Source organism: Strigops habroptila, chromosome 1, assembly GCF_004027225.2.
Source record: "Strigops habroptila isolate Jane chromosome 1, bStrHab1.2.pri, whole genome shotgun sequence".
Classification (NCBI taxonomy): domain Eukaryota; kingdom Metazoa; phylum Chordata; class Aves; order Psittaciformes; family Psittacidae; genus Strigops; species Strigops habroptila.
In genome coordinates, this window is record NC_044277.2 from 67,099,807 (window position 1) to 67,113,780 (window position 13,974).

A 13,974-nucleotide genomic window follows, 5' to 3' on the forward strand; every position below is an offset into this window, starting at 1 on the left:
CATATGGCAGGCAATGAACAGGATGCAGTGGCTGGTCCTATTCTTTGAGCACACTGATGTGTAAGGAAATTCGTATCCTATTGCAGGTATAGTCACAGGTTTTGTACAAACACTTAGAAAAGTTTTTGATTTAAGTTTTAACCTAAACAGGTTGTTAAACTTGGTCCTCAAATACTGCTACATGGAAAACAAAGAGAACAGGGTTATTCTATGTAGATAATTTTGACGTAAAGGATACCTGGATGATGTTAAGTAAGGATAAGTTTGGGTTGAAGATAGCAAGGCTAGTGAGAAACCAGTTTTTAAGAATCTGGGTGAAAAAATTGCTCTAGGGTATATTAGGGCTGGAGAGGGCATGTTTACCAGTTAGTGACAACCAAATCGTAATACGTAATAGGAGAGAATAATGAAAATAAGTACCTCAAGGCGTCATCACTGAAGTAATATCAGAATCAGCTATTACTAGATCATTCTTGTCTGAGAAAGTGTTTAGCCAATCTGTTCTTAAACAGCAAAGAGAAACTCTTTGCGCCAGAGACCGAGCACCTCCCTTTCCTGTACATGGTCCCCCAGAGCCACTGAGCACATGCAGAATGACAATGAGGAAAGGGTAAATGAAAATGAGTGAGAGTTTGTCCTAGAGACAAAGGAAAGGATGCCAGGGGCTGTTGGGAGTGACAGTACCATGGAGAATTCAGCAGCATCTGGGAAGAGCAGAACCTGGGAAGGCAAGAGCTGAAGTGACAATCACTGTGGTGGGAGGCAAGTAGAATGGAAAGGAGACTAGAGGCAAGGTCAGGCAGAAAAGGCAATGGTGTTATTACAGACACATTGAGAAGCAACATTTAAACATTGTATTTATATTAAAAAAATAAACAATGTGTTCAGGAGTGAATTCTCAATTTTTGGTTGTTGAGTTTTTGAGGAACCATTTTTAAGCATGTCTTGCCCTCATGTGGATTTTCAGTTGTACAATGTTTGACGTGAGAAACAGCACATAAACACATCTAACCACAGATGTCACCTGTTCTATGACCATGTGTAGGGCTGAAGACTCCCTAGTTAAAAACACAGGCTGTAATTTAAAAATTCTTTTTCATAGACCCAAATTCTATTAAATTTAAATTATCTTGTGTCTGGAATGCAAATATGGGGAATGCAAAAGAAAAAAAAGGTGAAGGAGTATTGTGAAAGGAATACAGTGAAGGTCAATTCTCAGCCTTATAGCTGGCATGCTAATATCTTGATGACTGATAAGACTAGACTCTTACCCTTAGTTTTGGTTCACAGATGCTAAGAAGCCTTTCTGAACTGGCAAGTTCTCGACAACTTTCCACTTCCTTCTACGCAACAGAGCAGCTTTACCCAGCAAGGATGGGGAGGGTGCCAGTGTGTTCCTGCTGAGAGTGGGGAGCAAGGACTGAGAAAATGCCAGCTACATGTTTCTGAAAGAGAGATTAACTAGGTCAACAGCCCAACACTGGCTTGTTGCATTAATAAAACATCTATTGAACAGGTCCAAAAGATTTTGCATTTTCTTTCTAGCAGAACAACAGTGTATTGTACATGCTTTGATGCTGAATTGTACCCTTACCCAAAGGAAATAAAAAGCGAAGCATTGGAAAGATAACATTGATCACCATAGCTTTATATCACAATAAAAAACCATTGCTGTCACACCAAACAACCCACCATAAAGCTGTGTATGTCACATAATTTTGAAGTACCGTGTTGCCCAGGCATGCTGCCTTCAAGTAGCACTAAACCAAATACAGTTCTGTTCTGGAAGTGTCTGTCAAATAAGCATGGCAGGCTTCTGTGCACTGTGCCTACCTAATTGGTAGTTCAAATAGGTGCCATTTTACGAGCAGAAATATTTTTTCTTATCATTTTTTCTTATCATTTTTTAAACCGTCAAACTGTAGTCTTTCCTTTTCACACATCATTTCCAGTAATAAAGGTTCTGTAGGCCAAATTTTGACTCTGTTTACCTCCATGCAATTGCAATTAGCAATTGGAAACATCCCTGCTCAGGGTTGACTGATCCCAATGATTTGTAGTCAATGGAGCTCTACAAAAGTAAATGAAAGGATAATATCCTCTACTAGCTTTTGTTTAGTGGTGACAGTAGGTGAGATGGAAAGAGCTCAGCTTGATGGCCCAGAGCGCAAGGGAAGCATGCAACCTGGTTTTAAATAAAATGTTTTCTCTGTAATAAAATGTTTTCTCTGTTTTCCTATTCTGTAATAGGAATAAATCAGATGGGAAAAAGATACCCTCACAAGAATGTTTCTGAAGAGCTCCTTTTTGGAGTCAAAGTCCTTTAAAAACAGTTTGAAAGCAATAGCACAGACTATCTGCGTCAAATCTCCCACTGGTCTAATGACAATGAAGCAGTCGGTCCCGTGGATGGATCTAACCAGATCTATTCTTATCAATACTGCCAGCCTTCATGGAAAAGAATAAACATTACCGTTAAATAAGTTTATTTAGTCATATATATATTTATATATATATAGACCCAGTAGCAAGACTACTTGCACATCAGACCCATAAGGTTTCCATTTGCAGATGAGAATTGCCTAGCCAATCCACTTTGGAGGAACCTTTAAAGCTTAAAAAATGTAATTTACTTGAAAAGTTAGCTGCAGTACAGATAGAAGAGTAAACAGAATTTCACTCCAAAGCACTACAGCTGACATATAGACAGGTTACCACCAATGCCTCCTCCAGAAGTATGGGTAAAGTCTGGTGACATTTTCTAATGAGAAGATCTGTCTGCTTTCATCAACTGCAGTGATGAAGATGACCTTCCTCCAGCATTGGCAGCAGCAGCAGCAGCATCCACACCTGTGTCTTCAGCATCTCCTGGGTCACAGAAAACATGTACGCCACAGACGTCAGAAGGACAAACACAGGTTTCACCTGGTGGCAAGGTAATATACAAAGAAATGAGCTTTTGTCAGATGGGAGAGTATTCAAGAAGGGTGGGAGGGAGAGGCAGATAACATGTTTTCCTTAGATGGAGTAATTCTACATTTAGGAGTAGTTTTTAATGCAGAGTTGAAGTAATATATTTAACCTGTTGTATAAGGAAATATTTAAAGCTTGCTCCAAGACCCAACTAAAACCAATAATAGTTTTTATCAATGTTACGGGGGCACTGGATCAAGATTAAATTAATATTTACCTTGATTTCAAAGGTGCATAATTTTATTGTCTGTCTTTCCTGAGCAGCCAATACTTTAAAAAACATGGTGTGAAATCCATTTGGCAATCTATGCTTTAAGAAATAAAAAAACAAACAAAAAAATAAAAAACACAAATGAAACAAAAAGCCCCAACAACCAACAGAATTACAGAAATTCGATGTCTTTTTCAATGCTGGGTTTCTTTTTTGCCTTTAGAGTTCCACAGATGCTGGAAGTACGTTTGCTTTGGAGCCAGGTGACCTCCTGATGGATTTCACAGAGGCCACACCTATGGTAAATAATTTCAGTTTGCAACCAGGAAAATGTGAAAGTTTTCAGTAATTTGCGTGCAGCTAAAATGAATGGGATACTGTACAGTGTGTTGGATAGTGTGAAAGACTAAAGTAAGTTTCCTTGATATTCAGTGGTCCTGAGAATCCATCAAACTCAGCATCTCTGAAAATCAGTCCACATCAACAATATTATGGCTGATATTCTGCATGTGATTTTTTATTGTTGGATGACTTCTCATTTCTCTCTCCTACCTGGGTATCTTTATACCTTGCTGCACTGGTTTCACAAGCTTCTTTGTCTGTTTAACGTGAATTCCTAATGTGATCATAGATTTGCTTTTCGGAGTTGTCTGGAAAGTCTCTTCTTCTCCCCACAAGACCTTACCCAATAGCCAATCAAAAGACATGTACCTGCACTTTGGTTTTTCGTTAGCAGAGTGCTTTGCTTTGCTTTAAGGCAAAATAGTCTATAACATGTTGATTATTAACTTCTTTTTTTAGACGTATGTGATTTGTGATTTTGCTTAAAAGCCAAGGAGAGATGCTGGTCCTACTGAAGTCAAAATGCCTTTTGACTTAGTGATCTCAGAATGATCCTTAACTTTCTCCAAGTCATCTTGCATTGAAAATAGCTCTAATGTCAGATAGCTCTTCTGTTGTCCAAAGCCATTTTTTCTGTCTTCTAGAAACCATGCTTAAAGCATATAAAAACACAACAGAGACAGCACTATGGTTTTGGCATAAGCCTTTTTGTATTAAAGTACTTATGTTGTAGGCGTTGCTTTCACTACATCGTTAGGTGCTATTTTACAGTATTGGAAAGGCACTGTGGGGATGTGCCTTTTCCTTCAGAGACTGTATTGTACTCGGCTGTAAATAATTGCTAGTGTCCTGTTACCACTGGATGAGAGATGTGGCTTCCCCTGCCAGTCTCATAAAGCAAAGCCTTATCCCTCCTAGGCCCCTCCCTACTTGCAAAAGGGATGTGAATATTCAGCCATGGCTTTTGGGCTTCAGAGGCATGTTGAGGTAGGTCAGGGTGTACTATAACTAGAGACTTGCTGCTGTGCATGGGTAAACAGGTTTGATGCAGGGGACTGGGCAGGGGCTATGGAGCAGCTGAGACTGTCACTGTTATACTGCAGTTTGGGAATGGACACCAGCTCTAGAAGGGTAAAGAGATCTGCAAAGCTATTATTTCTTATGCAGCTTCAAGTATGTGGAATTGTTTCTTCACAAAGTCCTTGAGGATACTTGACGGTCCCTCAAATACTTCAGGGGGTTCGATAAGCATGTTCTTCACCTTACACCAAAATGCTATCGGCACCCACCCTGTTCATCCTGACCCTCTTCTTATCTTTGCCCTTCAACCCAGCCAGCTGAACAGTCTTTGTGCCCCAAGACTTTCACAGTGCAAGTGTATCTCTGAACTGTGGCAAATTGAAATTTAAGGGGTCTTCTAGCTCCTTGAGCCCCTAGGTCTCCTTGGTGGGAGAACTGTTCCAGCACTAGCAGCTGTGATGACAGCATAGCGCGTACTGCTTCTACATCCACCATATAGGAGAGACCTGCTTTTGCGCCTGAAAGTACCATTGCAGACTAAGGAGCATCTGTGGAAATTAGGTTTACCTGAAAGCCCCTTGAATGCTGGATGATGAAACTATTCCATTTCAGAAAGTGACAGGAAGAGATGCGTTTAAGCTGAACAATTCCAACTGCTCCCCTACATTTCTGGGGGAAGGGAAAATTAAAAGGGAGCAAAGTAAAGCAAGAAAGAGGTGCCGAATTCTGCAGCCTTTTTCAGTAGTTTGGGTTGACAAGACACAGGCAGGCTGAAACTGAAACTACCAGAAAGGAGGTTGTAGCGAGGTAGATGTTGGTTTCTTCCCAAGTAAGAAGTGATAGGTTGAGAGGAAACGGCCTCAAGTTGCACCAGGGGAGGTTTAGATTGGATATTAGGAAAAATTTCTTCACTGAAAGGATTATCTAGGACTGGAATAGGCTGCCTATAGAAGTGGTTATGCCACCATCCCTGGGGGTATTTATAAGATGTGTAGATATGGTGTCTAGGCATATGGTTTAGTGGTGGACTTGGCAGTGTTAGGTTTATGATTGCACTTGATGATCTTAAAGGTTTTTTCCTTTCATCATACCATATCTTACTGTATTAAGCAGAATTTTAAAAAATGAGTCATGGAGACTTTAGCAACTGACCTGCTCTAGATAACAGGTTTGTTTTTTGTTTCCATTTAACAGAAGTCAGCATTACACACTTTTCCAGCTGAGGATTTAGGCTTTTTTCCCCAAATATTTTATCCAGTCATGCTTTCCTATTTCCTACCCCCTATCCGCTGACATAATTTATCCCATTGTATATTCATAAACTAACCTTCCATTATTTTCTTGGTTTTAATATTTTGGAGAGCATGTACTGCACAGCATCAATCAACCCTTTCTGTTTAGTTTAACATCTATAAAGGTCAGCTTGTTCTCTACAGAGCAGTTATTGTTTACAGACCTTTCTCTGCAGTTTCACTGGCTACAGGCTGCTCTCAATTGAGGTTTGAAAGAAAAGTTTACTCTTCAGGGAGAGAGGCTCCAAACTAAAGCAAGCTAAGGGGAAATGCATAGCTCTGAGCCAGTCTGATTATTTCATAATTCTGTTGTGATAACATGTGCTGTCATTTGAGGGTCAAGATGGTGTACAGCTTACATCGTGTTACTGTCAAGTCAGTGGTAGTGTGCTGGTTTTGCATGCTATGACCTGGCCCTTGGAAGGTTGCTTGTTAATTGCACCCATTTGTTTCACATTCAGTGACAGGTACAATGTCTAAGAGGGTCATTCTTGCTGCCTGATTTGGGGCACTTGCCTGAGGTGATAGGGTTAGAAGTTCAGGTTCCTGCATACTCAGGGGGTTTCCTGCAGAGGGGTATGCAGAGAGCTGTCTTCTCATTGTTGTCTGGAGTAGAGACACTAAGGCACCTAAATTGGACACCTAAAATGAATTGTGGGGGTGTGTGTGGTGTGTGTGTCATGATCTTTGCTGCCAAAATTCCTCAGTTTACTGGAGAAGAGTTAATTTAAAGCAGTTTTAGACATCCTCCCTTCTGTAATGTTACCGGTTGAGAGTAATTAATAATCACTGACTCAGCTGCAAGATCTTCATTGTTCAGTGTCTAATCATTGATGCTTCTTGCTGGCATTGGGTTTTATCCATGTTTTACTGCTGTTGCCCATACGGTAGAAGCCTTAATACATGCTGAGAGTTACAGTTAGAAGTGGAGCTCACAAAATGAAATTATAATATAAAAATGGAAGGATTACTGAATGGATTGGATTAATAGAATTCATGCAGGTGCCCATGCAGAGATCAGAACACTCAAATTTGTCCAGCGGGTCAGCCTGGAGGAGCTACTGTGATATGTACAAGAACCAGCTGAGCTCTAATAGTCACTTAGTCATCAATACTTAGACTGCCAGTAACAGCAGGGCAATTATGAGACAGACTGATTTCAGGAAATAATTTTGCAGGAGAAATAATATACATTTACTAATGCAGATTGCCTAGAAAGAAAGGTATCCTTCTGTGCTCTGCACTCCTCAAACCATGTGGTTTGTGCACGCTTCCATTAATTTTTCAAGTAAATCCTACAATTAATTAACTACAACGCACTACTTGCTGTCCTTAAAATCATTGTAACATATGCAGAAGAAAATCCCTATCTTTTTATACCACTTAATTGTGACTTTGAGCACTGTACCTGACTTGTATGTAAAAAAGATTCATTTCTTTCTGCTTCTGTGTTTCAGAAAAGAAGTGGATTTTAAAAAATAATACAACATTATACATGAAGAATTTTGAGCATCCTTAGTGTGGTTTATTAAAATTAGTTTTATCAGTGTAGTAGGCTCTTTCTGCCACCAGTCTCTTTGGTTTGACCCAATGGAGTAGGACAAAAGAAATAAGAATGAACAGGTTGATACACAAAATGGAGCTAATGGACTAAAGTTTCTAGTGCAAGGTGGATGGACTAAATCATGATCACATCTGAAGAGATATCAGAAAACACTGGTTTACAGCTGGCTATATACTTGCAAACTATAAGCGTTCTTACTTCATGATGTATCAAGTGAATAAATTGCTAGAGCTTCACCTGCCATCTATTGGTGAAAACAGGAAGTAGAAAATTATTTGCCTTATCAAAACAAGATGCAACATTTAAGAGGTATAAATCATCAGTATGATAGTTTAAAAAATGAAAAATAAATGGTCTTCAGTTTAAAACTAGATATTTTTATTTAGGATGGGTTGGAAAAATGTTTCTATTTCAGTAATAGCATTACTAGTATATGCAATCCTATTCATTGAAAGCGATCTCGCTGAGTTTGAAAGAGTACAGAATTTGATGCATTAGCATCTACCGTTTTGAAAACCAAGTGAAAGTAACCAGGTCAAAAGCCAGTCATCTCAGGGTAAAGTTATGAGAAGTACTAATAACATGATGGAAGCGATAAAACATCCTTGCAAACTCTTAAGTAGATAGAGTGAGCAAGGGGTAGTGAATAAAGGAGAATGAGTTAAGAATCTCTTCATTCCACTCCCCTTTAAGATTTGTGATGTTGATAAAGAAAAGTTGATTGTATTTTTAGCTGCTCAATTTTTGTGACAATTTTGCAAGACTGCAATAAGCCAAATAACAGAGCGGGAAATGAGTTCAGTGTTTCCTGCCTTCATTTTAAGGAACTTTTCACTTACAGTGCAAAACAATTTTTCAAAGAAAGAAAGACAAACATGTCAAACTCTAATACCCCCATAACCAGTCCTTTTGGCATTGAATTCTAAACAAAAGCAGCTATAATGTAATTCAAGACTAATATTTGATAAGAGCATTAGATAGCCTCTATCTGCCATCTAGCTGGCTAGAGTATAGATCTAGTATCTCTGCATGCCCTAAAGGTCTTTAAAACCTCTCAGTCAGAGACAAATTTATAAATGCTTTATTTATGGTGAACTACATGCTGAAGATAAAATAGGTCTTCTCAAGAAACTTATGAAGGCTGTGAGATATATTTCAGGATTAGAAGGTTTCTCCTTTTACATCTTCATAACAAAAGAAAAAATCCCAAACATTTCTTAGTACAAGATGAATTGGAAGCAATAACTCTGGATTCAAAGAAGTGTTCAAAAATGCCATTTTCCAAGCCAGCTTCTCAGTTAACAGTATTAGCACATTCAAGCTTACATGCAACGGCCAATTATGAGCGAAAGAATCTGCAACAAGAAGTAGTTTGTCAGTTATATGTATAGATAAGAACCAAAAGCAGTAAGCAACAGGATAAATATACATTTATTCCCAGTTTCAACTTCATGCCCTTTAACTCCATATTAAACTAAGAAAATGCAAAGAGCAGGAATTGCTAAAGCAAACAACTTTAATACAAAAACCTTGTAGCAACAGACAATAGATCTAGTTCCATATGAACTCAAGGAATATTCTTAGTTTACAATGTGATTGCAAAGGACCATTTTTTCTACTGCAAGAAAAGAACATCAACTAGATAAGAACACAGCTCAAAGGGGTGCACTGTAATGCCCAGTCAAATTGAGTACGAGACATGTGACTGGGGGTTTGCAGAAAGTCCTCACTGCTGCATGCAGTGCAAGGCTCCTGGGAGCACACAGCCTGAACTAAGCAAATGCAAATTACCTGAGCATCATTTAGGCTATATAAAGCATGCTAATAACTAGAGAGGGGACTTAGTACATTTAAAACCAATCACAGCACTTGGGCAGCCAGCATAATGGGTGAATACATTTTGGATTGGATTTTCATACTCCCTGATAGCTGCTGCTTATAGTCTATGCACATAAAGCATTATAAATAGGACTTGCAGCTAATGTGTAACTCTGCATGTTCAAGCACAGGGCTTTATTGGTGAATGCCAGTCTCATAAGCAGTCTATTGAGTTACTAATATGCAAGATAAATTCTCAGAGACTGCCTCTTGGATCTTAGTTTAACATTCACTAAAAAATGTAAACCTCTGACTGCTATTGAGCTGTTTGGGGATTTGCTCCCATTCATCTATTATAGAAGGACACGCAGAGTCAGTGAAGGAACAGAATGAGAGAATGCTAACAGATTAACTGTATACATCTAAACATACTTTTTAATTTGCCTCTACTTAAAGTAATTTAAATTCATTGGCTTAATGAACGTTCTTTCCCCTGTTATCTCTATGTTGAGCAGAAAAACAACTCAGTGCACCCTGTAAATGTATGACACATGATTCAACACTTCCCTATTTCTGTAACTAATTGCAAGTGAATTCTGCAAGAAATTAAAAGATCCACAAAGTGAAATCCATTGCTGACTTTATACCAGTGGGCACCATAATAAATTGTATACAATGTGTACATGATCAAGGAAAGGTACCAAAAAGAGATGAGGGTGTTAAATGGAAAAAAAGGGCAGGGAAAATCCTGCACTGTGCCTGCTTTGTGTCTTCTAATTCACTGATTTTAAATAAGGAATGGCCCACTGGCTAGCTTTTTCTAAAACTTGACATGCAGGTAAAGGTGGAATGTCATAAGGTAGTTTGGATCAAGAGAGCATTAGTTTTTCTCTAGAGAGGTGATAAATTCTGCCACATACAATTATTACCTGATCATTCCATGACAGTAGCAGCTCTCTCTTTTGCTTGAAATCAACAACAGAAGAAGTGAAGGAGATCAAGTAAATGCAAACAAACAGATTTTAACCTGGCTGACATCTACCTCCTGCTTCAAGCTGAGAAGGCAAATCTTTAGCAAATCTTTTAGAACCTGCATGTTGTTATAAATCAGGTCTCATATGTTCAATCATACTTTTGCTCAGTATCTATTTATTTTATTTCAGATTATTGTTTTACTTTTGAGGTGAATGTGTTTCATGTCCTTAGCAGCAGTAAGCAGGTGTAACATTGCCAAGGAAGAATAAAAGTGAACAATAGATACATAGGGCTTTTCAGACAGTGCATCAACTTTTGGATGTACTGGCTGAGTCTTCTTTTCCACTCTGCAGTAATAATGTAATAGAAAAATGTTCCACTTCTATGCAAAAGCCTGCTTGAAACTAGGTATATCGTTTTATGTTTTCTCTCAATGAGACAAGTATAGTGATGAAGCTATTATGGCTCAAAGTCTTTTGATGAAGGCCTATTAATCACTTTTCCTTCGGCCTGAGAAGTATGTAATTGCTTTTGTCTCAGCACGTGTGAAGTTCATAATCTCTCTTCCTCAGTGTGATTAGTGACGATTGCATTTAGACTCCAGCGAGTAACTATTGTGTGTTTGTTTTCTTTCCTACCCACTAATGAATTGATATATGTGTAATTCAAATTCACATTGTTCCAGTGTGATAGCAAGTATGATGCTAACTGCTTGGGCTGTTCTGTGGAATTTCAATTGAATGCCTCCAAGCACCAGCAGAAAACGGAAACATCTGCTTTCCGAGCTGTTTTTTGACTGGTTGGGTGGCTCAACTTGTAAAACCAGCAAAAAGAGCAAGTAAATTTTCTTTTTATTTGCCACTCAATTGAATAATCAGAACTGATAGGAAATAATTTATTTTTTTTTTCCATCTTCTTTGATTAAAGTAAAAGCTGTTTGTCTACATTTTCTTTAAAAAGCCTGTATTTTGGAAAACATCCTGAACTAAATGTCAGGGAATGCTAAGAAGGGTAGAGACAAGGATCAAGCCGGTTTGTAATGTTTTGATTTTAGCAGTTGTGGAGTGTTTCAATTTCAAGTAATGTTTGTTAATTAATTTCAATGAAATCATGTTTCCAACCAAAACTTCTTTTCTAAATTGGCACTAAAAACTCCTCTGACAAAATGCTGAGTGAAATCATTTAGAAAATATATTTTTTTAAGTATAGAGAAAATTAAATCAGCACAGATTCTTTTCTAACACATACAGTTTGAATAAGTAGGCATTTTCTGATGAGAATTCCTAAGCAGTTCCAGTAGCAGTCTCTTCTGATGAACCACAAGTGGTACCTAAGTGACAAGAGATTTTCTCTTGTGGCCTATCTACTGATTTGTCCTCTGCTTTTTACTGTTATCCACAACAGTGGGAAAATCGCCTAGTGAAGGATAACATCTATTTCATTTGTTGTAGTCTGTCTACTAGCAAGCAAAACCAAAACAGAAACCACATCATTGGCTTGTGAGATTTACATCAGGACAGATCTTTCGTTTTGAGTTTGCACAGAGCCTAGTACAAGTCTCATAACTGAGAGGAATGGCAGTAGTAGAAATAACCAGTAAGTTGAGCTGATAAATTTGCATAAATCTCAGCATATCTGTAGTAATTCCACAGTGTCTGTGCTGTGCCCCAAATACTGTAGATCATAGAGGAAAATTGTAATTTTATTGTGGAAGGCAGAAAACAGGAGTTGTTTAATTCAAGCTAACAAACTGTCATGATAACTGGATTGAAAACCACTGAACTTGGTAGAAACTGTCTTCTTCTGTTCATTACCCCTTGTATCACTCTCCGAAAAATGAAATTCTAAACTGTTTTGGGCTGAGGAAAAAAATTTCCACGTAGGTAGATGTCCTATGCATCCAATTTAAATCAGATGACTAGAAAACAGTTCTTTCATACTCCTTAGAGTTATTCCTTGGAACTTGTCCACAAATTGATCTCTATGGAATAACTGTGGATTTATGGCTTGCTTTATGGCTTGGCATCCATCTCATGCTCAGCAACCCAAGACCAAACCCCCCCCACCGTCCAGGAGGAACATCCAGTGAGGTCAGGAAGTGAACCTCTACAAAACTCGTTCAGCAAGTTAATGTCATTTATTGATCCTCTACCGAAATGTTGGGTAGAGTCTTGCAAGTGCTCTGAAACATCACCTAGCCACTGCTGGCAAAGTGAGAGATTTTACCAGAATGGATTTTGATGAAGGAGCTACCCATGCCATCTGGCATGCACACCAAGCCATGTGGACATGCTCTGCTGAGAACCCTGTTGGCAGTGCTGGAGAAGGGAAATGTGTGCCAAGCACAGTGGGCTCTTACCACCTGAATTTGTGCACAATTTGGCACTCATCTCATGCTGCAGCCAACTAGAGCAAACTGTCAAAATCAAACCATGAAGCTCAAGTGCTCACATCCAGATAAAGTCCATGTGTTTGCGTGAGTGGCTGAACTGCCCAGACTTCAGACAAAGCTTGTTCTCTTCAAAATGTCTGTGGTCAGCAGAGCGCATGTTCGTGTGTGCCTCTACGGTGATTTTGTCCTTTAGATCTCTCCTGTCTTGCTGCTAGTGGTTTGGAAAAAAGGTTGAAGAAACTGTGCTTTCTCCTTTCTCCCTCACCAAGAACAGGGGCACTGAGGCAGTGTGGGTAAAGGGTTTTCTTCACATCTACAGCATGGCTGAAGTGGGCATATTCCTTCACCAAAAACAGTTAGTTCCCACGCTCATAGAGAGCACACTCAAAAAGCAGCAGGCACAGGATTACAACAAACCAAAACCCAACAACAAATCAGAATGATGCTCCCCCCACCCCCAGGAAAACAGAGTATCCCAGGTCTTAGCTTTCATCTATCCTAGGGCTCTTGGGGAGAAAGTTAAAAGTAACCACTCTAAGCCCCCTCATTGTACCCCACTAATGAAGTTGACAGTTTCTGCTTTACTCACGTTTAGAAATACTTCAGGGTTTTTCTGAATCGTTTGAGTTAACTATAGTCTTCCCAGGGACCATAACATCGACAGACAGACAACAGCATGTTTTGGCCTCCTTCATCAGCACACGATGCTGGGAAGGGTCCTTGAAGGCATCAGTGCTGGAAACGTGCCTCACAGGAAATCCCCAGCTCCCAGTTTGGCTTCCCTATGAGCCCCTGCTGGGATGGGCAGGAAGATACTGAGTGGGGACCAGCATCTGCCTGTGACATTTCATTCACGGTGTATTTGTTGCCCCGAAGAAATGCCACAAGCAGACCTCCAGGGAGAGGACTGTCACTGTTTGGCTTCTCTCCTATTTCCCTTTTCTTTTCCTGTTCACGGCACATTATAATCTTCTTCAGTCACTTTCACAGAGATGTCTATAATAATGGATCCCCTGGATCCTTTGCCCAATAAAAAAATTATGGGGAAGCAGAGTTCTGCTCAAATGATAGAGCAGCCTTCTGGCATTGAAACTGCTGTCACTCCTGGGCCAAGCAGAAGAGTTCTGTACTTTTCTTCTCAGTCCAAAGGAGAAATTTCTGCTGTAATTAAGAATGGGCGAGAGTGAGCTATGTGCTAGTAGCCCTAATCAATTGGGATTATCCCTTGGCTGGGACTAATCTCTTTAGCTATGGAACATGCTTGAGTAGAGTGTCTCAGACTGGGAGACTGGCTCTTAAGGTAGCATCCCAATTTGTTCTTGAAAAGATGGAAATAAGATGAGAAAAAGAAAGAAGGAATGATACATTTACTTTGATAATGAATTGC

The 13,974-nt window shown here is 39.3% G+C and overlaps 1 protein-coding gene across 2 annotated transcripts in view; it reads left to right on the forward strand.

The window, feature by feature from the left end:
• EPB41L4B (erythrocyte membrane protein band 4.1 like 4B) overlaps window positions 1-13,974 on the forward strand; it is a 171,982-nt gene that overhangs the window by 138,670 nt on the left and 19,338 nt on the right. For both annotated transcript variants that reach the window (XM_030490937.1, XM_030490946.1), the window contains 2 exons: window positions 2,798-2,936; window positions 3,408-3,485. In XM_030490937.1, the coding sequence (XP_030346797.1) occupies window positions 2,798-2,936; window positions 3,408-3,485 (217 nt within the window). The remainder of the gene's footprint in view (window positions 1-2,797; window positions 2,937-3,407; window positions 3,486-13,974) is intronic.